Below are 24,157 nucleotides of genomic sequence, written 5' to 3'. Positions count from 1 at the left end.
TCCAATACACCAGCGCTTCAGTGGGCCATTGTCCTTGGGAAATGGCTGTTTTGTGCTCTCTCCACGAAGACCATTATGATCCCCTTTTGGGTAATTCAGTAATTAAAGAACATAGTATGGAATGTAAGAAATACCCCATTCTGTTTTAGTGCTTTTTAGCCTCAGAGTTCCATTGCACAATGTTAATAAGAGAAAAGAATTTAACTCTGGGGTCCTTAAATTCTCTGTGACCCAAAATTTGGCCAGAATGTAGTCTTTTGCTTCCTTCAGTAGATAAATTACATAGTGTACTATCAAAGTGTTTTTCTTTAAGATTCCCCAACAGATCAGTGCTGCCTAGTCTTTTCTCATGCTAAATTTTGTTTTAACATAAATTGAAATTTCATAATCTAGATGATACTTCAACCTTATACAACCATAATTTTAATTTTAGATTATTTTCTTTATGTGACATGAATATTAAATTTTTTTTTAAAAAAGCTTGTTATTTAAAGAACAACAAACCTCAGTAACAAATAGCTGAGGGAGTGTTTCAGAAATATACAAAGGGGGTTCATTGGATTTGAAGTGAGAGAACTAGATTTAAAAACTAGCTCTGCTATTTAGAACTTATGTGATCTTTGAAATATCACAATCGTTCTGGGCATCAGTTTTTTTCACCTGAGGCATTGGCTAGCTCTGATATCTAAGGTCTCTTCCATTTCTAAATCTGTCCAAAAAGCCTGTTTGGTCATTAAGAATGCATAATTATCTCTTCACGAATTTGTGTGTCATCATTGTGCAGGGACCAAGCACGGGCCAAGCAAAATTATCTCGAAGATAGGTGTTCAATTGTCCCACAGCTAGTTGCCACATTGGTATCCTTTATCCTTCAATTAGCAGGGTGCAAGTGGAGCAAAAAATAACTGCCACCCTAGAGGAAATTCTGATAAATAGTTTTAGTGTTGCCTATGATCTTCAGTTTAAATTTTATTTTTCTTCTCAATTCACTATTTTTTCCAACTTAATTTCATGTGGATGGAACATAGATTTTTTTTTTTTGGTATTGCTTGAAGAGTATTCATTTTAATGAGCTTAAGCATAGAATTTGAGAAAAGTAAAATTGTTTCTTAGGGAAGGAGATTGCTTCAATACATACGGTTATTCTGTCATGTTTAAATTTAACTATTAGGCTTTATACTTCATTCTTCTTCTTGTTCCATACCTTAATGCCTGTTGGTGAAATGTAGTATACTTTAAGGATTGGTGATTTTGTTGGTATGGTCTCCTTCACCTACAGAGATTGAAGTACAGTCACAGTTTAGGAGATAGTCTTCAAGAGAGCCTAGCTGTCAGAGTAATCACACTGCAGCCAACCTGGTAATTAGTGTTTCTGAATTTCACCGGGCTCCTCCTAGGACATCAGACATACTGCTAGGACCAGGCAGAGTTTAGACTCGTCCATTCAGCAAACTATATTGATGGGCAGCGTGGCATCATAGAGGACCAACTTCAGTCAGAAATACCTGAGTTCAAGTCCCTTCTTGGATACTATGGCAGGGAAAGATGAAATAACTGAGGAAACAAAGGTTGGAGCTTCTGAGCATATTTATTTATTTATTTAATTTATTTATTTTTTCAGGGCAATGGGGGTTAAGTGACTTGCCCAGGGTCACACAGCTAGTAAGTGTCAAGTGTCTGAGGTCGGATTTGAACTCAGGCCTTCCTGAATCCAGGGCCAGTGCTTTAATCCACTGTACCACCTAGCTGCCCCCGAGTATATTCATTTATTAAGCAACATGTGCCAATTGCATAATAAATCAGGACCAGGCTTCCTCAGCTTTGGCACTGGACCCTGAATACAATGGGACACAGACGTTTATGCATTAAATACAATCAAATAAGACCAATTAATTAAAAGAAAACAATTAACCAGGAATAATCTGATGTCTAATTGGATAAAAAGATTAGGCATTTTCCAAGGGGGAAAGGGGGAGAGTGAATAGATACAATTCCCTAAAATCAGAAAAAGGTGTCCCACTCTCTCCATGTGTCTGTATTCAATCAAAGGAATATAGAAACCATAAGTGATTGACCAGGATGGGGCCAATTTTCAGATAAGACATATAAGTCACGTGAGATGTACAATTGTGAGAAAACTCCTTGCATCACTCTTTGGATCTGACTGGGTTTCTGGTCAGCATAACCTAGGTCCTTAGTTAAGGGTCTCTAAGCAACGGAGAGAGGTGGTTTAGCTTCCTAGCCACACAGAGCTAAGTTCAAAAAATGCAATAAAGTTTTCTTGAAATTTTGACTAAAATTTTCTCACAAGACAGAAATAGGACTAGACCCATAATTAAATAGAAAGGGAGTTAAGCTAGTTCCAGAATTGAGTCACAAGATGAAATCAGTGTTCACTCAATTCCCACTACTATTTGATGTTTTAATTCCTTAAATTATGTTGTTGTTAGATTGTTTCAGACAAGTCAAGACTCTTTATGACCCCATTTGGGATTTTCTTGGCAAAGATACTGGTGTGGTTTGACATTTTCTTCTCCAGCTCATTTTACAGATGAAGAACTGAGGCAAACAGGGTTAATAAGTGCCTTGCCCAAGATCATACAATTAGTAAGTGTATGAGATTAGATTTGAACTCATGAAGTTGTCTTCCTGATTCAAAACCCAGTGCTATATCTACTGCACCACCTAGCTGCCCCAGTTACCTTAATACATAACTATGTGACTCTGGGAAAATCACTTAACTTCTCAAGACTCCAGGTAACCATAAAACTATAGCTTATAGAGCAAATCCTTATCTGCATTGGTAGAAGGCATTTCTTTCCTGGGAGTTCCCTATACCATTGAAATCAGATCCATTACAACCCAGGGTTAACTCTACACTGTAATGCAGAATTTAGAGTAGGATTACTGGGTGACCAAAATACTATTTACTTAAATATGTAATTGTCTCTTAAATTTTATCACTTAGTACAAATGATTATGAAATATGTCTCCTTTTTTACTGGTCTTAAGTGAAGCTTAAAATTAACTTTTCTGTTACAATAATATTTATAATGGACAAAGCTAAGCATTCATGCTAGGAATTCTTCATTTACCTTATCTGAATTTATTTCATAATTTCAAAAAAATGTTAGCTATTCATAGGAGAAGATAGAAGCATTTCCTCTTATTTTTATATTTTTAAATAGTCTATATTATTAAAAATAATAATAGTACACTAAATTATGAGTATTTAGATTTTTAGCAAAAGTTGAAAAGCTGTACATTGATTTTCAAATGAATTATACCATTATCATTCAATTTCACAGGGGCTTTCATTGGACTGCAAACTCTCACTCCAATAGTAAGACCTTTTTCAGGGTCACATCTTTTATCTGAGAATGTTCCAGGAGTTTTGTGGAATCTAGGTCGATTAAATCATGTAGCAATTGCAGTACCTGACTTGAAGATGGCCAAATCTTTTTATAAGAATATGCTAGGGGCCCAGGTAAGTGAGGTGGTCCCTGTTCCTGAACATGGTGTCTCTGTTGTTTTTGTGGAACTTGGAAATACCAAGCTTGAATTACTGCATCCATTGGGAAACCAAAGTCCAATTGAAGGCTTTCTGCAGAAAAACAAGGCTGGAGGAATGCATCATATCTGCATCGAGGTATTGTGATTACTTATCTAATATTTTAAATATTTTTTCTATAATTATCTTTGACTTTCTAGCACTATTGGCATCTTTAATAAACATTTATTAGAAATCTTCATGGATTTTATTGATGATATTACAAAAACATTATATAAGCAGTCTGTCCTCAAGAAATTAAGAAGAGAAAAAATTAAAATATTTTCACCATTTTCTAATGAAATGCAGCTGACTCTTCTTTAAATCATTTCTTTTCCTAAGGGTTTGTTTTATTTTTAGCATAAGATTTGTATCTGGTAACAATGCTCAGAAAAAAACTCCAGCCTTTCAAGAAGGATATGCATGCTATAAATCCTTGAGCTACAGAATGTCTTATTTATATTTATATTCAGATAAGACTTGACTTTTGAGGCACAGGACAGAGTCACATTTTAATTAGACTTCATTTTTCAGAACCTCAAGAATACAGTAAAATAAAATGTTGAATCTGAATATAGGTTAATTATAACCCAAAAGAATCTCAGGTTTATTCATGGATGACTCCTGTAATTCAGGTCTTAGAATGGATTATATAGTTATATTGAAGAATTTTAAAACTAGTGAAACCTACAAAGATGAGGATTGGTCACTGAAGATAGCTCAATTATGACTAACACAGAAAGCAAAGGCAGACCTTTTAGGCTGACTCATTTACTGTCAGCTATTGCTTCTAGAAACTTTCATTTTATTTGCCTCTAGCATCTCTACCACACTTGGTTTTACCATCTACTCTGACCTCCAGACCTCTTGGTATTACCATTTTACCTGCTGTTGTATCATAAGGACCTCCAGGTACTTACATCTAACCTGAGGCAATAGTGCAGCAAGGTGGCACAGAGCACTAGGCCTGGAGTCAGGAAGACTTATCTTCCTCAATTCAAATCTGGCTTCAGAAATTTGCTAGGTGTGTGACCCTGGGGCGAATCATTTAACCTTGTTTGCTTCAGTTTTCTCATCTGTAAAATAATCTGGAAAAGGAAATGGCAAACCACTCTGGTATCTCTGCCAAGAAAACCCTAAATGGGGTCACAAAGAGTTGGACACAACTAAAATGAACAACAAAGAAGTAATTTATGTTGATTCCCTCAATTAGAATGTGAGTTCCTTAAGAACAGACTTGTACTGCTTTCCTGTTTGTATCTTCAATGCTTAGCACAATACTAAACATAGAATAAGCACTTAATAAATATTTTTTCATTCATTATCAGCCATTCATTGATTCACCTTGACTGATATACTGCTTCCAATTCCCTATAAACTAGGTAGCCAAAGAATCAAATTTACTTGCAATGACCTGGGAAGTCAGAATGTCAAGTGGTTTGAATTACATTTAAACTAAGATTAATTTGGTTCTGGGGAAAGAGTAAAGTATTCATGTAGTACAAGGACTTTGTGAAATATATTTTGGATCCTGAGAGAACTTTTTTAGTTTCTTTCTAGATTTGAGCTGCATTCCAGATATCTAAGCTTTGGTGAATAACTGACCTCTAGACAAGAAAGGAGAGATGTGACTGTAAATAACCTCAAATTCACATTGTTTAGAACAGCATTTCACCGCTTTTGCCTTCAGTTATATGAGCCTAGCTTATGTAATTAGGTATTTTGGACAGTTTTATATAGGCAATTGAGTGCATCACTCAGCAAACATTTATTAAGTGCCTAGCTAGCTCTGTATCAGACACTGTGCAAGGGACTGGGGATTTAAAAAAATGAAAATGAAATAATTTCTTCTTTTGAGGAGCTTATAGTTTAGCTATGGGAGACAACATGGACATATGAGAGAGACCCAAAATAGATACAACATAGTTGGAGGGGGATATTAGCATCTAAATTTGAATGAATTTTATACAGGAGATAGAAGCTGAGCTGAGTCTTGAAGGAATGAAACTAGGAATCCTAAAAAGACAAAGTGAGGAGGGAACACAGTCCAGAAATATGAGACAGCCAGTGTAAAAAGAATGAAAATGAGAGATGGCATGCATGTGTGCATGGTGTGTGTGTGTGTGTGTGTGTGTGTGTGTGTGTGTGTGTGTGTGTGTGTGTGTGTGTGTGTGTGTGTGAAAACAGTAACATCACAGTGTATATAAAGGAGCTAATAGAGAGCCTTCCAGTTTTATGAAATAGGAGAGTGGCATGGTCAGATCTGTACTTTATAAACATCCCTTTGGCAGCTTTGTGAAGAGCAGTTTGGAGTAAGGAAAGATATGAGGCTGGGAGAACAATTGGGAAGCTATTGCAGTAAGTCAGGTGAGAGGTCATGAAGGCCTAGATTAGTGTGGCAACCATATGAGTAGAAAGAACGGAACAGACTCAAGAGATACTGTGGAAATAGAAAAGACATGATTTAATAATAGCTAATACTTCTATACCACTTTAAGGTTTGCAAAGCACTGAGAGAAAAGGCCATATTTGGACTCTTCTCAGAGCCCTAAAGGCAGAGAGTGAGTCTGGTTTCAGGCCCTACAGCTTTGTTGCCCAAACCTCCCAGCAGGGTGCCGTCTGGCACACGAGGCTCTGAGGAGCCCAGGCTCCTGGGCCTTAGGCCCAAGCAGGGCGTGAAGAAGGGCCTGCGTTTTGTGGGAGTAGAAACAATCTATGAAACTATCTTAATATTTTAATTCAATATTTTTACCCCATAGAAAATGGCTATTAAGGGCTGGACTGGGAGTTCACCTTTAGGTGCCTGGGGGGTGATCCCCACATGACTTGGAGCTCAAGCCCTGACTTGAGTTTTGTTTTGAAAGGTTATGTTTCCACAAGAACTGTTTAGTGGGGAATGGGGGCATTCTTACTCCAGCATAGGTTTGGGGCCTAAGGCCGCAATCTGATTGGTCGATAAATGGAGCAATCTGATTGGTCAAACCCTAAGTCAGGTTTTCTCTCTTGAAGAGTTATATAAATTAACACAGCATTGTTCTGAGGAGGAGCTGACACTCTTGCCTAGAATAGGTTAAGGCCTCGTATCATGGATTTTAAAATCTGATTGGTCCACTAGTTCCACCTGACTAGTTTCTAGTATGTGATTGGTCCACTTGGTACAATATGATTAGTTATTGTTAGGCCTTATGTTGATAGGGGGAAGTATGTAAATGAGGAATAGTAAAATGCCTTAATGTGCTTGGTCGGAGGGGACCTCTTGAGGGGTATAAATAGAGGTGAGGGATCTCACTTCAGTGCACTCTCTGGCACATTCAGAAGAGTGCCCATCTTCATGAAGATGAATATAGAAGCCTTCACCCACTGACTGCTACCTGCTTGGATTCTTTGAGTGGGTACCTGCTAGCAACACTACAGCTGCTAACATTTGAGCTGCAACACTAGGACTGCTAACACTAGAGCTACACAACACTATTTGAGCTGTTAGCCCTGTTTCTAATAACACTTTACAAATATTATCTCATTGTATCCTCATAATACCCCTGTGAGGTATGTGCCATTATTTTTCTGTTTTTGTTTTTGTTTTTTACAGATGAGGAACCTGAGACAAATAGAGGCTTAGTGACTTGTTCAGGGTGACTCAGCCAGTAGGTGTCTAAGGCTAAATTTGAACTCAAGTGTTCCTGAATCAATGCCCAGTGCTCTACCCATTGTACAGCTAATTGGATAAATGGGGTGAGGAAGAATAAGGAGTTGAGATTGCTTCTAAAGTTGCATATTTGGCTGACTGCAAAGATGATGCTATCCTTTCCAGAAATAGGGAAGCTTGGAAAAGGAGTGGGTTTTGGGGAAAGACAGTGAGTTTTGTTTTGGACACATTGAGTTTAATGTACCTGTTGGATATTTAGTTCAAACTTTCCTTTAAGTCTCTCATGATACAGAGTTCAGGAGAGAGACTAAAATCGAATATATAGATATGAGTCATAACCATAAAGATCATAAACTCATGTGAACCAAGGAGGTCACCAAGGGAGACAGTGTAGAGAGAAAAAAGAAAAGGGCTTCGGAGAGTCACTCTTAGGGTGCTTGAAATAGATGATAAACCAGCAAAAGCAACTGAGGAAGAGTCAGGTAGGAGAAGAACTAAGAGGGTACAGTCATGAAAACCCAGACAGAAGAAAACAGCTGAGGGCAGCTAGGTGGCACAGTGGATAGAGCACTGGCCCTGGAGTCAGAAGGACCTGAGTTCAAATCTGGCCTCAGACACTTAACACTTACTAGCTGTGTGACCGTGGGCAAGTCACTTAACCCCAATTGCCTCACAAAAAGAAAGAAAGAAAGAAAGAAAGAAAGAAAGAAAGAAAGAAAGAAAGAAAGAAAGAAAGAAAGAAAGAAAGAAAGAAAGAAAGAAAGAAAGAAAGAACAGCTGAGAGGAGAAGTAGAGAACTGAAAAAGGGCCATCAAATTTGCTGGTTGAGAGACCATTGGTAACTTTGGAGTTATTACTTTCAATTTCCACATTTCAAAGAACTGTGAAGAGGCCATGATGAGAGGAGATGGAGGCAATAAGTATGAACAGCTTGTTCTAGAAGGCTGAGAAGGGGAAGAGAGAGCTAGGACAATATCCCAAGGAGGAAGAGTCTAGAGATAGTTTTGTTTTGTTTTTAAGGATAGGTTAGAGAGTCATTGTAGAAGACTGGAGGAGAAACAGTTCAGATGGCAATATCAATTTTAGCCAAAGTCCAAAGGCACCTTTCTCTTTGTAAAGCCAATTCCATTAAACTGTTCTTTATTTAAGAGCAAAGTGATCCTTAAAGTTCATTATATTCCCTATCTTTTTCTATCATAAGTGGAATGTTTTAATCATGCTTCAGATTTATTAATCACCTAATATTAAAACTTCAGAAACTATTCTCTATATTTCTTGGTGCAACAATCTTGAAAGCAATTAGTGGATTAGAATTAATAAGTAGCACTCTGAAATACTATTGAGGGCTTAGACAGAATCCCCCAATTCTTAGTTGCTATGGTAACTTGTCATTGGTGCAAATGCAATTAAAACTTATTTTATTAATTTAGATATTCACTCAACATAGGTATGAATTGGAAATTTCTCTTGTAAAGCTAAAAGCTACAAAAGATGACAAGACTTCCATAGGGTGCTGCAACTAACTTAGAAAAAGAACTGCAGATCAAGATTAAGGTCAATAGATGAGTGAAGGAACTTTTAAATTGTATTAGAAACACATCCCAGGAGTTCAAAACTCATTACAATCATTAATTAAGTCTTTTAATACCCCTGTGAGTAAGGTAGAGGAATGTGTATGTCATGGCGATGTTAAGAAGTTAATTGAGTAACTAAAGTTTCTAGAAATAAGCTCTAGTTATTTCCATTTAGTTCATTCTGTCTTCAAGACTTTCAGTTTCTTATACATATAGTGTTTTCTTGTAATAAAAATGAATTTATATCCTCTGGATATTAATAAACTAAAACATTATTCACTATAATGTGTCTATCTGAGACCCTGTCAGGGAAATAATAAAGCAGATATCTATAAATTTTTAAAGGTCAAGAACAATGATTTCCAAAGTGGGGTATCACCACTCCATAGCATGTGCCAGACAATTCATAGGACCAAGGAAAGAAAATATTAAAACTTAGAACCAGGCTCTTTAGTCACTATCATGAAGCAATAAACAAAGATCTCAAAAATAATGTAGGATATTCAATTACATTGCTCTTTTGGAGAACAAAACAATGTTTTAACTCTTAAGAAATAAAAAAATTAAATAAAAATAATTTTATTTAAAATAAAATTTTAAATTGTTTATTTCATCTTGATTTCATGACTTTTAGTTTATTAGTATAGTAGTACAGATCTATATAATTTGTGAACATGTATTTTGTGTGTGTATGTGTGTGTGTGTGTGTATGCAGTGCTCTTTTTTAAAAAAAATATAGTGCTCTTTTTTTTTTTTTTTGGCTGGGCAATTGGGGTTAAGTGACTTGCCCATGGTCACACAGCTAGTAAGTGTCAAGTGTCTGAGGCTGGATTTGAACTCAGGTACTCCTGACTCCAGGGCCGGTGCTTTATCCACTGCACCACCTAGCTGCGCCCCCCCCCTTTTTTTTTAAATGTAGTGCTCTTAAAGAAGTTTGAAGATTCCAGATCTATAGTACTAGAAAGACCCATTTACTTAATACCTCAGTATTATATAATATTCCTTAGCATATTAGATTGGTATATAATATAATATTATCTAATACTCCTTAACAATATTAGAGATAGTGCTCAACACAGTTTTTAAAAAATCTAATACTTGATAGATACTTTATAGACATTATCTCAATTCCTTACAATATTCCTATGGAGGAAAAGATAAATTTCTTCATTTTGCAGATAGAGAAATTGAGGTAAAGACTATTAAAGTAATCAATGGATCACATTAGCCAGAAGCAAAGTTGAGTATAGAACACTTTTCTTAAACTTTTTCTTCACCAATGAACTGATTGAATTGAGAAATACCATTGGCAAGTTGGAACATGGCAAAATTATTACAAGATGGTAAGCCAGCTTCCTCAGGATCAATTCTACTCTTAGAGGGCAGAAACTATGTCCTTTTCATCTTTGTAACCTTAGCACCTAGCATACAAGGTACATAATAAATGTTTAGTTGAATCTGGAAACAGACTAGCTTTGCTGTTTTTAGATAAGCATGTAGTTTTGAAATGATCTTAACCTTCAGTCCTTTAGTCTCTCGTTTCTGTCCTAGACCATCACCTTTCCACTAGCTAAACTTTCTTCCTTCTTCTTGATTCAGTGAACTAATTCATTTCTTGTTTGTTTGTTTGGTTGGTTTTGGTTTTTTAGTGAGGCAATTGGGGTTAAGTGACTTGCCCAGGGTCACACAGCTGGTAAGTGTTAAGTGTCTGAGGCCAGATTTGAACTCACGTACTCCTGACTCCAGGGCTGGTGCTCTATCCACTGTGCCACCTAGCTGCCCCGAACCAATTCATTTCTACAATGACCTCATCTGTTAAACTCCTTACCCTCTTCTCATATTGCTGATCATGCTCTACCAAGCCTCTCAGCCTTGGATCACTCTCACCATCTACTGCCTTCTCTCTTTCACATGTGCTTCTGAGTCAAAGTGGAGAAAAATCATCAAACCATGCTGACTGGGTCCAGTACAAATTCATGCCACAGAACTTCAAATGGACCCTCACTGCTGCATGGCAATCCTTTTACACTTCCCCAGCTAACTCACTATCAGAGGCAGCTAGGTGGTGCAGTAGATAGAGCACTAGGCCTGGAGTTAGAAAGACCTCTAAATTCAATTCTAGTCTCAGACACTTATTAGCTGTGTGACCTTGGGCAAGTCACTTAATCTCTCTTTGTCTCAGTTTTCTACAGGTGCCTATAACTTGTTTGATTTTCAAAGCCCTTTATAACCTGTTTCCCCCAACATCTTACACCTTATACCTTCTGCCCTGCCTCCTATTCCCCATCCCGTTCCATAGATTCTGCAATCCAGAGTCTGTGCTCTTCTGACCTCCTTGCTGTTCTTCCAAATAAAACATGCCATCTTCTGACTCTGGGTGTTTTCACTGGCTGTTCTCCATTTTTTCCATTAAAGGGATATTCAGAAATTATTTTCTGAAAATAGCTTTGAATTTCTTTTTAGTTTTATGGCTTGTTTTTTGTTTTACTTGCTGTATTTATTACTATACCTTGCTTTGAAATGCCAGAGCCACCCATCAGAAAAAAAACACAGTTCAATCAACTGCATTTGTTCATTTGAGGTTCTCATTATGTCTCCCTGATGATTGCCATAAGCCCTACCAGTTCTTCAAGCTGTTAGTCTGTTCCCAAACTTCCCACTCATCACTACTATAGTAATTTTCCTCAAGCAGAGCTTTGATGATATCACTTCTTCCCAAAAACCTTCAAAAGCTGCCAATTTTCTACTAAAATAAAAATTTCTTAACCATAGCATTTTAGACCCATCACAATCTAACTTCCACCTATCTTTCAAGCCTTCTGTCACACTGCTCCCCTTCAGATACCCTACTCTATATTCAAATTAAATCATGTACTCTTCCTCAGACTAATGTCACCATTTCCCACCTTTGGGCCTTCATTCAGATTGTGTCATATGCTCCATTCATTCTCCTATCTTTTCTACTTGTAATCTTTTCCTCAATTGAAGGCCTTCCTCAGGTGCCCTCTTTTTCCTTCCTGTCTTCCTTCCACTTTTGAATTTAGTGCTATTTTGAGTATTTGAGGTACCAAAAGTCAGATTATGACACTGTTCGTACCGTGGGACTTACTCTGGCCACCATCATGTTTGTTCTGGGCATTCTCATTATACTCAGTAAGTGCCTTCCCACAACTTGCACAGACCCTACCCTTAGCCCCCCCCCCCCACCACTCCTCACTCTTTTTTTTTCTTTTTCTTTTGTGAGGCAATTGGGGTTAAGTGACTTGCCCAGGGTCACACAGCTACTAAGTGTCAAGTGTCTGAGACCAGATTTGAACTCAGGTCCTCCTGAATCCAGGGCCTGTGCTCTATCCACTGTGCCACCTAGCTGCCCCACTCCTCACTCCTTATCTGCAGCCCTCTGCCAACATCCTCCCCTTAGATTCCAGTCCAGAGCCCCGCCCCCAGAGCTCTGGCTCCCTTATACAAGACCACAGCATCCCCACCCTGGGCTTATGGGGCAACCATGCTGAGTTTGGGTGGGTCCCTTCCTGACTATTTTCCCTGGCTCCCAGCTCTAGTCTCAACCTTTCTTCCTTCCATCTTCCCATTTCTGTCATTCCACAGGCCGCATTGCTATATTTAGAAAATGTTTAAAAATGTAAATTATTTTAATATCTGCAGACAATTTCGTTCTGCTGAAACCAGAGCATCTTCTAAATTCTTGACTAGTCTTGACAATAACTTAATCTCTCAGAAGGTGAAGAGAGAAACCACTATTTAGAACTTAATTCTGATTAAGAAGGAAGAATTGGTTTGATGTGCAAGTGATAGGAGTCTTGGAAACAAATGATAACATGATTTTGTAGTTTGTAATCTAGAGAGGAGAGGATGCAGAAGATAGATGGGATATTACTTTGGGATTTAGGAAAGCATTTTAAAGTTTAAATAAGTATGGTTCCATATCCTGAGAGTATACAAGTGAGTACAGCTTAAAAGATAAGTAGTATTAAGAACCAAAATTCCGACTCCGTAATCATAAACTATGTCAGAGAAGTAAAAAAGTAGTCTTTTGACTGTCATCAAAGAAACTTAAATACTTCTTTCTACAAAAGATGGCTGAGGAACACCTAAGACTAACATAAAAGAATTACATAAACTTTTAAGAATAATGCTACATGGACTAATTCTTAAGGTGGTTGAACAAATATCCAGAATAAGTGGAAGTTCATGAAAAATAGCTAAGGGAAAAAAAAAAGATTTTATAAATTGTATTCCATTTGAGGAATAGCTTTCAGACAGCAAGAATTAGAAAGCAATAGACTCAATGTAATGGCAGAAAGCAAAGGTCCTTAAATTCTGTGCCAATCTTTGTTTCCCAAGGGAAAGCATGTTCTTCAAATTGGACAGGATAGAAGGAACCATAGTAAAGAAGTAATTCAGGTCCAAAATAATAGAAACACACATGGCACTTTTAAATAAATTTAAGTCTACAAGCCCAGATGAATCACATCCCAAAGTACTGAAAGAACTTGAAGATGTGATTATCCCAGGGGAGAATGGGAAATAAATGTGCCAGAAAACTGGATACAGACAAATGCTCCAGTACTCAGAGATGGGTAAAAGGTAGATTCCCTCCTCATTTCCATCTCTTGGCTTCCATGGCTTCCTTCAGGTCTCACCTAAGACTCCATCTTCTATAGGAAGTCGTTCCCAACCCTTTTCAACTCTAGTGCTTTCCTTCTGTTATATTGCTTTTTGTAAATATTTGTTTGCTTGTTGTCTCCCCAATGAGATTGTGCACTAGTTGAGGGCAGGGGCTTTCTTTTGTCTATTTTTTAAAAAAATCCCCAGCATTTAGCACAGTACCTAGGACATAGTAGATGATTAATAAATGCTTATTGACTGACTAACTAGAAACCACCAACCAATGAACTTGATGGCAATATCCAGCAAAATTCTGTAATTGGTTATTAAATTCATGTCTTATAAATATTTTTAAAAGGGGTTCATTGGAGCTAACATTAGCATAGCCAAAATATTTGCTAACCAAACAAGTCCTTGGAATATTTGGGGGTAACCTATGCACAGGAAGCAAAGTAGTAAATGGAGGTTTTGACTACTTTTGGTTTTTGGTTTTTGGGGTTTTTTTTGGCAGGGCAATGGGGATTAAGTGACTTGCCCAGGGTCACATAGCTAGTAAGTGTCAAGTTTCTGAGACCAGATTTGAACTCAAGTCTTCCTGAATCCAGGGCAGGTGCTTTATCCCCTGAACCACCTAGCTTCCCCTTAAATGGAGTTTTTAATAGGGAAGAATTAGTTGAAGATTTATTTAAAGGTGAATTGAAACCTTAATAGATTAAACATAAGATAAAAGAATTTAGGATCCCTTTTCAAAAAAGGAGAAAAAGAAAACAAATTTAATGACAGTTCAATTCAGGAAAACTAGGGCACTAGCAGGAGAGATGCAGTGAGCAGGTGTGAAGATACAGCTTCTACAAGGCAAAGAATTCTATGATGGTTGAATGCCTCCCAAACATTCTATTGTGTGTACAAAAATAAGTTGCAATAATGATAGGTACATAAAGGACAGCATGAAATCTGTTTGGCTAAACCTAAAACTATAGAAACCTCAAAGGCAGAAATCAGAGGAATATAAAGAAAACACATTCTCTCATAATGAGTCGAAGAAAGTAAAGCACCCAAACAATATAAACACACACCCTGTCGGGAAAATTTTTAAGTCTGACGGAAGAACAAAAACAACAAAGTTTCCAGGCTGAAGCAAATAGGTTTATTGAGAGAGGGTTAGTCCCCCAACAAAGCCAATAGGTTTATTGAGAGAGTTTTAGTCTCCCAATAAAGGCGGTCATCCAGACGTTGGACCTGAAAGACCCAGAATTACAAAATCCATGGGTTTATATACCCTTCAAAATTTACACTTGTATGGCATTTTATTATTAGTTGTGCTTCTAAAATTAAAACATATTCTTAGAAAATATGAGGAACTACCTAAATGACCATAAATGTCAGCATTATGATAACAATAGGGTGGGTCATTGTCAGGCCACTGGTCAGCAGCGTGAACTCTTTATAGAAAAGTATGTCACTTGTGATTATTAAAATATAGCATTGCTGACTATGAGATCTTGTGATATTACCTAATGCTTGACATTGGAAAATTAGGAATATGAGGAAAGACTTAACCTTTTTACCTTATGTAATCTATATATAAATAATATCTAAATATAATAAATCACAATTTTTTAGTTAACATATTGATTATTATCTTAATCCAATCACTTATAACTATTGTGAGTCTCTTATAACTAAGGGATGGGGGAAATCTCACTCACAACACAGAGAGCTCTTCCAAGACAAAAGTGCCTGAGGCCTAGAAATGAATAATTGTAGTACCCATCTTTTAAAAAAGGAACAACAATGATTACAGTAAAGTTCAATCAGAACTTTACCTTAAGTTCCTGAGAAGATACAGAATACTTCATAAGTCGATTTACAAAAATCTAGGAAAGAAAAGGCAACACAACAGGATGATTTTATTTTCACAAAATATGTCCAACCAAATTAATTTCCTTCTGTGATAGTTACATGACATGTAGATATGACAGTATAATATACATGGACTTTGAATAAGACTTTTGATTCCATCCTATATGGAATTCTTAGCAATGACGTACATGTGTGTGGTTTGTATTATACTACTATTGGATGGCTGCACAGCTGACTAAAGGATTGTCCTCCAAAATGTTGTTTATTGCTGTTTAGTGACAGTAGATTCCTTTAAGAATGATATTGTCTAGCTCCAATTAATCTAGGGAAGGCAAGAAGGTAGTGTCAGCCATACCTGCCCAGATATAAAAACATCCACAAAACTTGCAGTGAGTAGTATGCTTTAAGGTCAGTCCTATGGACATGTGGTTGTTCCATGCATTGATCAGAGCTCTTAAGTCTTACAAAACTATTTTTTACAGTCTTATTATTGTGTAAATTATTCTGGTCTGCTCATGTCACTCCTCATCAGTTCATCTAAGTCTTCACAGGTTTCTCTGAAACTGTCCCTTTAATTTCTCTATTTCTCCTAGGTACTACCAATTTGTCAGTGCTGACAAGAAAACCTCTACTACCCTTAGCAATACTTTATGATTTGACAACCTTCAGTTGTGGTAGGGGGGGGGGGGGACGCGGGGGGGGGGGGGGGCGGGGGTAGATAATCTGGCCAATTAGGATTTTCTATAGAAATAGGTCTCTGTGCTGAAATAACCTCATGAATGAAATTAACATATTCTTTCTTAGTGATAAATTTAACACATGTAGATGCTATCTAGCTAGTACTGGAAAGGGGATCCAGGCCTTTCACTGAAGTTTACCCTTTAAAAAGACACAAAATGCCCTTGACTTTGTTTTGCTGTTTCCTTTCATGTGCACATGTGAAAAAAGAAAGAACATTTACAATCTAGTTATTACATGCTTTCCTCCCTATCCCTCTTAACCTCAGCTTTAATCAGACTTTTAGCATACATTATTTCTGATCTCCCTTTTATACCTTCTTTTTATAAATTTTCCCTATTTCTAAAGAATAACTAATAAATATTGAAAGGACTTATTTAAACTCTGTAAACTCCCCCACCCATTTCCAAAAGTTCTTTCCTAGTTTGTAAATGATGTTTGTTGGCTGAGATGGTTTCTGGGCTCTTTTGTCTTTGAATCCTAGCATTTCATATAGGCCCTTAATAATGCTTACTTAGTATTGTGTGTTTTTTTTTTTATTTTAGCAACTACTTTACATCAAATTCTCTAAGAAATAATGATAATCAGGATCAATGTCTATCCATTCCTCATTTTTCAGAGTCAAATTTTATTCACAATAGCTTCGTGAAGCTATTGTGATTGCATGCCATATCTACTTATTGTTATTCTTTCTTTTAATTTAATGTTAATTTTTACCTTTGAGTAGCTAGTCCATGGTTTGACTACATAAGAAGGCAGATTCAGAAATTACTCCCACATTAGTAACCAGCTGTTTTCTGTCTGTTAAGATATAATCAATTTCAATTTTTTTGTGTGTTTAAAATTCATCATATCCAGTGCCTTCTATCTTCTTGAAGAAAGTATTTATGATATATGAATGTAAGCCTTTCGCCTCTTTCATTTCGTAATCATGAACTTGAATTCTAATTCTTGCTAGAAGGGTTTGCATGGTAATCCCTTTTCCTTTCTTTATATTCTTATAATAAGACTATTCTATGTTTCTTGCTTTGGAAGCCTGCTGCTTTCAGGGAGCTGAAGGGTCTTTCAAGGAATATGAGTCAGGTTCTGTTATTCTCAAGGGAGATTTCTGGGTGAGAATAACAAGCTTTAGAGAGTCTTAATAGAAAGAACCTTCCAATATTGAATCTAGTCTACCTGTCTAGGGACCCTAACTGACATAGGTTTCGGAAACCCACAGCAGATTAAAAGCAACAGATTGGATAAACACTGAGAATTTGTAAATGACATCAAAGGAGTATATTTTAAAAAACTAAACTAAAAGCAGACCCAACAATATATAAAAATTCAGAAAACGCAGAATTTGGGGGTACATTGAGGACTGTATACAGACAGCATATATTCATAATGAAGTTTTTTTATAAAGGCCTAAGGAAAACATTTAAAAATATTTTCATCTAAAATCATTAAAAATAAATAAAAATAATTAAGATTTAAAAGGGTAAAACCTTGACCATCTTCAGAACAGCTACCCCAAATTATTTATTTTTTGAGGGTGTTAGATAATTAAGATTTTTTTCTAAATTGGTATATGAAGGAATCACTGCCTTGTCTTAAGGATTATGTTGAACTGCTTGTTGAATATGAGTTTATGTTATCTAATCTCAATTGGCTACTCACTTTAGCAAATCAGTACTTTTTTTCTTTCCTTATTTTCTATCCTACTCCTCATGGTAACTGTTCAAGACCTTTTCTTTTCTCCTTAAACCTCCTACACTGTCTCTTCTCTCCACTAGTCTCATAGTTAAGGGCCTGACCTCATACTTTACTGGTGAAATAACAACCATTTTCTGTGAACTCCCTCTTCTTTCCTCCTCTATAGATCAAGCCTCTTGACATCATGCCCCATTCTCTCCTCTTTTACTCTTTCTACTAAAGAAGTGGGCTTCTGTATACATTCCTTTAATCCCATCTTCTACTTTCTCCAACAGATTGCCTCCTCACACATCCATCCTCTCTTTCCTTTTCTCTCTCTTTCCTATCTACTGGTTCCTTCCTCCCTGCCTATAAACATGTTGAAGTCTCCCCCATCTTTAAAACACCCTCACCAAACTCTACCATTCTGTCAAATGATCATATTTACTCTTCCAAGTCAAACTTCTAGAAAAAAGCTATTTTTTTAACCTCCACTTCCTCTCCTCTTTTTTTCTCTTTTTAATCCTTTGCAGCCTGAATTCTAGCATCATCCCTAAATTGAAATGACTCTTTTTCCAAAAAAAAAAAAAAGGAAACAAAAGGAAAATTTGTATAACCTTGCATAGTACAGCAAAACAAATTTTCACATTGGCCATGCCTGAAAATGTATATGTGTCTCCACATTTTTAAGTTCATAGCTTCTCTGGCAAAAAGTAAGTATTTCATCTTTAGTGCTCTGGACTTGTGATTTATTATTGCATTGATATGAGTACTAAAGTCTTTCAAAAATTTTTTTTCATGTTTTCCCCCTACAATACTGTTGTCGTTGTAAAAAGTATTCTCCTAGTTCTGCTCACTTCACTCTGCATCATTTCATAAAGGGCTTCCCAGTTTCTTCTGAAACTCCATTTTGTCATTTCTTTTGACACACTAATATGACATCATATTTTGTTTAGCCATTTCCTATTAGTAGGGTAGCTCATTAGTTCCCAGTGTTTGGCTACTATGAAAAGAACTGCTGTAACTATTTTGATACATAAAGATTTTTTTTTCTTTCCTCTGATCTTTTTGGGTTATTGGGCCAAGTGGTGGTATAGTACTAGTATAGCTGGGTGAAAGGGTATTCACCTTTTAGTAACTTTGGGGACATAGTTCCAAATTGCTTTCCAGAATGGCTAAACCAGTTCACAACTGTGCCAATAGTGTAGTAATGTGCTTGTTTTCCCTTCGTCCTCCAACATTTGTCATTTTCCTTTTTTTGTCATCTTTGCCAGTCTGATGATTATAGGTGGAACCTCAGAGTTGCTTTGATTTTCATTTCCCTAAATATTAGTGATTTAGATAATTTTTTAAACTTGCTTGCTTATAGGTCAGATTTCTTCTTTTCAAAATTACATGTTCCTATCTGTGAACATTTTATTTATTGTGGGGAATGGCTTAGTCTTATAAATTTGAATGAATTTCTTATATATCTTGGATATGAGGCCTTTATCAGAGAAACTTGTTACAAAGATTTTTCCCCATTTACCAGTTTACCTTCTGCTTTTAACTATATTACGGTTACTTATACAAAAACTTTTTAAATATTTATAGTCAAAATTGAACATTTTAATTTGAGTAAGCCTCTCTATTGCTTATTTAGTCATGAACTCTTCCCCTATCCATAGATCTAAAAGGTAATTTCTTCTTTGCACTCATTCTTTGTTTATGTTATAACCTTTTATATTTAGGTCATGTATTTTTCTTTACAGGGCAATTAGGGTTAAGTGACTTGCCCAGGGTCACACAGCTAGTAAGAGTCAAGTGTCTGAGGCTGGACTTGAACTCAGGTCCTCCTGAATCCAAGGCCAGTGCTTTATCCACTGTGCCACCTAGCTGCCCTAGGTCATGTATTAATTTAAAATTTGTCTTGGTATGTAGTGTGAGATGTTGGTCTAAACCTAATTTCTGCTAGATGCTGTTCAGTTTTCCCAGTAGTTTTTGTCAAATTGCCTTTCTTTTCCTGTTACTGCTATCTGTGACTGGATTTGAACTTAGATCTTTCTGACTCCAGACCCAGCACTCTATCTAGTATACTACCAAGCTGCCCCAGACTAACATTTCTTCATTTTGAATCCTGTCTCTCTAAAAATACAATATAAGATCCTATTCCAAAGAAGCTTATCACCAGTAGGCTGGTCATCAGGTAATGAGTTCTCTAGCCAAGACAGCCCATAAAATAAAATACAAAAAGGTCCTCCGTCCTCTGCTTCTGCTTCTGCTTCTACAGTGAATGTGGCAGAGCAGTAGAAAAAGGTCAAAGATATTTCCTAGAATCACAACCTTTTCAAACAGTTTATAAGTATTAATTTAATTAATTTAAGTCTTAGTATTCTAAGTATGGGATCACTGTTCAAAGCAAATAGGAATACTACTGTAGGAACTGAACCATACTGATATTGACATTCTCTCCATAAATGAAGCAAGGCAATGCTGACTCTCCCTTTTTAAATAGTCACAGTTCATCACTTTAATATGCTCAAGAATGTTGCTAGGGATGAAAGTAAATGTCAAAGGTTTATAGTTTGAGAACTCCACCCGCTTCCCTTTATGGAGCATGGGGACATTTGCACTTCTCAGTTTTGTGGCACTTCTCCTGTTCTTATAAGATTTTTCAGAGATCACTGGCAGTGGCTCAGCATTCACACCTTCAAGTTCTTTCAATACCCATGGGTATTGATTTATCCAGGCCTGGTGACTGGAACTTGTTGAAAGCAACTAAAGGCTTTCTTTCTATTGACAGATGAAGGTTTTACACTCAGGATGGTACCCAGCTTTTTTTTAGTCTGAAAGATAAATGTGGAAAGTAGAAAAGAATTTCACAGAATCTGAGAGATGTAAGTGGCCTCAGTGGCCATCTAGTTCAATCCATACAATTTACCCAGGAGATTTCTTAAATATTGCAGTTTCTTACAAAGGGAATTTCAGCAATCTCCTTCCCTGGAAATCTTTAAAAGTAAGATTCTAATGTGTTTCAGATGGTTTAAGTGTAGTCCTAACTGAAGACAGGATATAGTTTAGAATACAGCCCACAGGCCACATGCAGCCTACAATGAGTGGAACCCAGATTAAAATATAATTGGGAAATATTTAACAAAAAAAATACAATAAAACGTATAGAGCATTACATTTTAAAACTAAGTAAATATGTGGCCCACAGGGATCCTTATGTATGATTTAATGGCCGTTGTTTCTGTTTGAGTTTGATATTACTGGTTTAAATGATCTCTTAAGGATCATCTCAGCATCAGGATTTGTGCCTAAACATATATATTTTTTTTCTTTTCACAAGGTGGATGACATAGAAGCAGCTGTGACAGATTTAAAGCAAAAGAAGATCCGTATTCTGAGTGACAAGGCTAAAATAGGTGCACATGGCAAACCAGTCATTTTTCTTCATCCTAAAGATTGTGGTGGAGTCCTTGTAGAACTTGAACAAGCTTGATCTAAAGTTGTGAAAAATTTAATAATGAAAGAATTCTCTATGAAATATTACTTTGTGTTTGATCTTTGTTCAAATCCTGAGTTATGCCTTGTTTTAAAAGTTCAATCATCCAAAAAAAGGGGGGGGCAGCAGCTAGGTGGCACAATGGATAAAGCACCAGCCTTGGATTCAGGAGGATCTGAGTTCAAATCCAGCCTCAGACACTTGACACTTACTAGCTGTGTGACCCTGGGAAAGTCACTTAACCCTCATTGCCTCGCCCCACCCCCCAAAAGTTCAATCATCAAACTGACAGAAGATTAAATGGATAAAATAATAAAAACACATTTACTTTTACTTTTCCATGATCCATGGGGAAACATTGGTTATTCAAACCATTAATAAAATTGCAAAAATTATGTTTATGGAAATAAATTTATCCATATCTTTAAAATGGTATGAATACTTCTTGAACACTGTATGCCAGTTATGCCAGAGAAGTGTGTGCTTAGAGTAGAATGTGTGCTCTCCATATGGAAAGATTAGCCCCCAAAGCAGTGAGTGCATTGACATCTTGATGTAGATGTAGATGGCTAAATGTTTATGACAGTCAAGCTGCTCTGCAAGCTATTTGGGAACAAGTTTTTCTTTTAAACTAAGCTTTCAAATTAAAGCTTTCTAGATAGTTTGGGACCAACTCATATGCAGAGCAGACTACTTGGGATCAGCCTGTTTTGGTTGTTGGAACATTAGAACAGGAGAATGGAAGCATATGTGAAAGTTTGAACAGGTAAATAAACAGATGATTGAATCTGTTGCTGGGCAGGTCCATGAATAGGTCAGTTTGTTAATAATATAGATTAAATGGAGTACTGATTATTGGACCTCTGGAGGCATACAGAACAAATGAAAACCCCTCATTTGCAGAGTTTACATTCTAATTGGGGAAACACACATGAATATACTTTTTTTTTTTTTTTTTTTTTTGCAGGGCAATGGGGGTTAAGTGACTTGCCCAGGGTCACACAGCTGGTAAGTGTCAAGTGTCTGAGGCCGGATTTGAACTAAGGTACTCCTGAATCCAGGGCCGGTGCTTTATCCACTGCGCCACCTAGCTGCCCCATGAATATACTTTTGAAAAAATGTATTGCATAAAGGGCAGAGCAATTGAGTAAATTAAGTTATCTCATCCCACTTAAAGTGTCAAGATGGTATATTCCCTCATATTTTAACCAGATAAGAACACTTCTTACTGAATTAATCCATCATAAGCTTTAGACTAAGTGAGGAAACAGTCCTTGATCACTAGATATCTTTGAAAACCATTGGATGAACTAGAATGATGTTGTACAGGAAGCATGTTTGGATTGTTTGGGGAAACTTGGTCAAACCCTGAGGGTAATCTTTAGAATAGTGATCCAGTTGGGACTTGAGGTTTGTTTTTGGTTTTTTGTTTTCATTTTGTTTTGTTTAAAGCATTTAGTAGTTTAAGGTAGGAGTTTTCCAGCCAAGCCATAAGCAGGGGGTCTCTTGGGAGAGAGAAGCATGCCTTGGCCTTTGTCTTCCTTCCTTCTTCCCCATATGACTAGAAGAGAACCTTCTGGACTTCTGATAATGAGAGAATTAGGACTTTTAATCAGCATCCTAACAGCATTCCCAGATTACCAGCAGTGTGTCTGCAGCAGGTGCCAAAGATAATTTGCACTTGATGAGAAAAAGCATATTCAAGGCTCTACAAGGAATTCAGCAAGAAAACACTAATGCTAAAGTGAATATCTTAAGGACTTACAGCAAAAGGACTTCCAGGACTTTTCCCTTTGTCCCATAAGATCTGCAAGCATGAGATCACTTTCCTCCAGACTCTATATACTGTTAGGAAAAAGTAAACTATTATCACAGGCCTTTGGCGGGGATATTTTGTATCATCTCTACCACTGAAGTAAATACCTGTTTGTAACTACTAATAAAGTCTGATTAATTGATATCAACTAATAATTATGGAAAGAAGCACATCCATGTACACTCATGACTTGATACTCCCCCTGGATCCTTGAGAGTATATATAGCAACTGTCCTCTGGAGACCTTACCTATCATTGCTAGTGAGAATTAGGAGACTATTTCTAAAATATTCACTACAATCATAAATTTAATAACTGTCAATTAAAACAATAACATAAGGAAAAATTTTACTCCAAATCCTTAACCTTTAATAAGGAAAAACCAGATGAATTTATCAAGCAAAGTATTTTTGTTCTGTGTCTCTGGCTTACCTAAAGTTTTGCCACCTTTGGCCCTGTTTCATATATTTTATCCTTTCTTTTCTTGTTGAATATACCTTTTATGCCTCTCATATTTTAATCTTGTGAATGTAACATGCCTTCTATTTGTAATAAAGTGATTGTTTTCTTCTACTACATATCCATGTCTGACAAATTCATTCTAATTTCTCAACATAGTATGAAGGTGACCCTGAGTCTTGTTTAATATACTCTTTTTTTTTTTTAAGTGAGGCAATTGGGGTTAAGTGACTTACCCAGGGTCACACAGCTAGTGTTAAGTGTCTGAGGCTGGATTTGAACTCAGGTCCTCCTGAATCCAGGGCCGGTGCTCTGTCCACTGCGCCACCTAGCTGCCCTGTTTAATATACTTTTTAAAGAGAGTCAGCTTGGTTCAGTGAATATACTACTGGGTTTAGAGTTAGGAAGACTTAAGTTCAAATATATCTCTTAGATTTACTAGTTGTATAACCATGCGTAAATCACTCACTCTCTCTGTGAGTTTCTGGCAACTCATTAAGGCTTATCCAATAAGTTGTAGGTGAACTGTCATTTGTTTAAATGGAGAGAATTCTCATACCAAAGATGTCACAGATCCTTGACTTTTTGATATTTTGTCTTCAAAGTCCTTTTTGAGCACCTCTATGGCCTGAGACCAATTTGTATTTTTCTTGGAAGCTTTAGATATAGGGGCCCTGATGTTGACATCTTCCTCTGAGGGTGCCCCTCGGTCTTCCTTGTTACT

The 24,157-nt window shown here is 36.7% G+C and overlaps 1 protein-coding gene across 3 annotated transcripts in view; it reads left to right on the top strand.

Annotated features, from left to right (window-relative positions):
• Positions 1-23,552, top strand: part of MCEE (methylmalonyl-CoA epimerase) — a 28,174-nt gene extending 4,622 nt beyond the window's left edge. Inside the window, exons 2-5 of one of the 3 annotated variants that reach the window (XM_043984320.1) lie at positions 3,309-3,649; positions 21,003-21,078; positions 22,126-22,166; positions 22,724-23,552. In XM_043984320.1, the coding sequence (XP_043840255.1) occupies positions 3,309-3,649; positions 21,003-21,078; positions 22,126-22,166; positions 22,724-22,843 (578 nt within the window). In that variant the 3' untranslated portion in view covers positions 22,844-23,552. Of the gene's footprint in view, positions 1-3,308; positions 3,650-21,002; positions 21,201-22,125; positions 22,167-22,723 lie in introns of those variants that run through there. The other 2 variants (XM_043984322.1, XM_043984321.1) reach the window with 2 other exon arrangements.
• Positions 23,553-24,157: the final 605 nt, after the last annotated feature.

Source organism: Dromiciops gliroides, chromosome 2 (genome assembly GCF_019393635.1).
Source record: "Dromiciops gliroides isolate mDroGli1 chromosome 2, mDroGli1.pri, whole genome shotgun sequence".
Classification (NCBI taxonomy): domain Eukaryota; kingdom Metazoa; phylum Chordata; class Mammalia; order Microbiotheria; family Microbiotheriidae; genus Dromiciops; species Dromiciops gliroides.
This window is presented reverse-complemented; position numbering and strand designations above follow the sequence as displayed.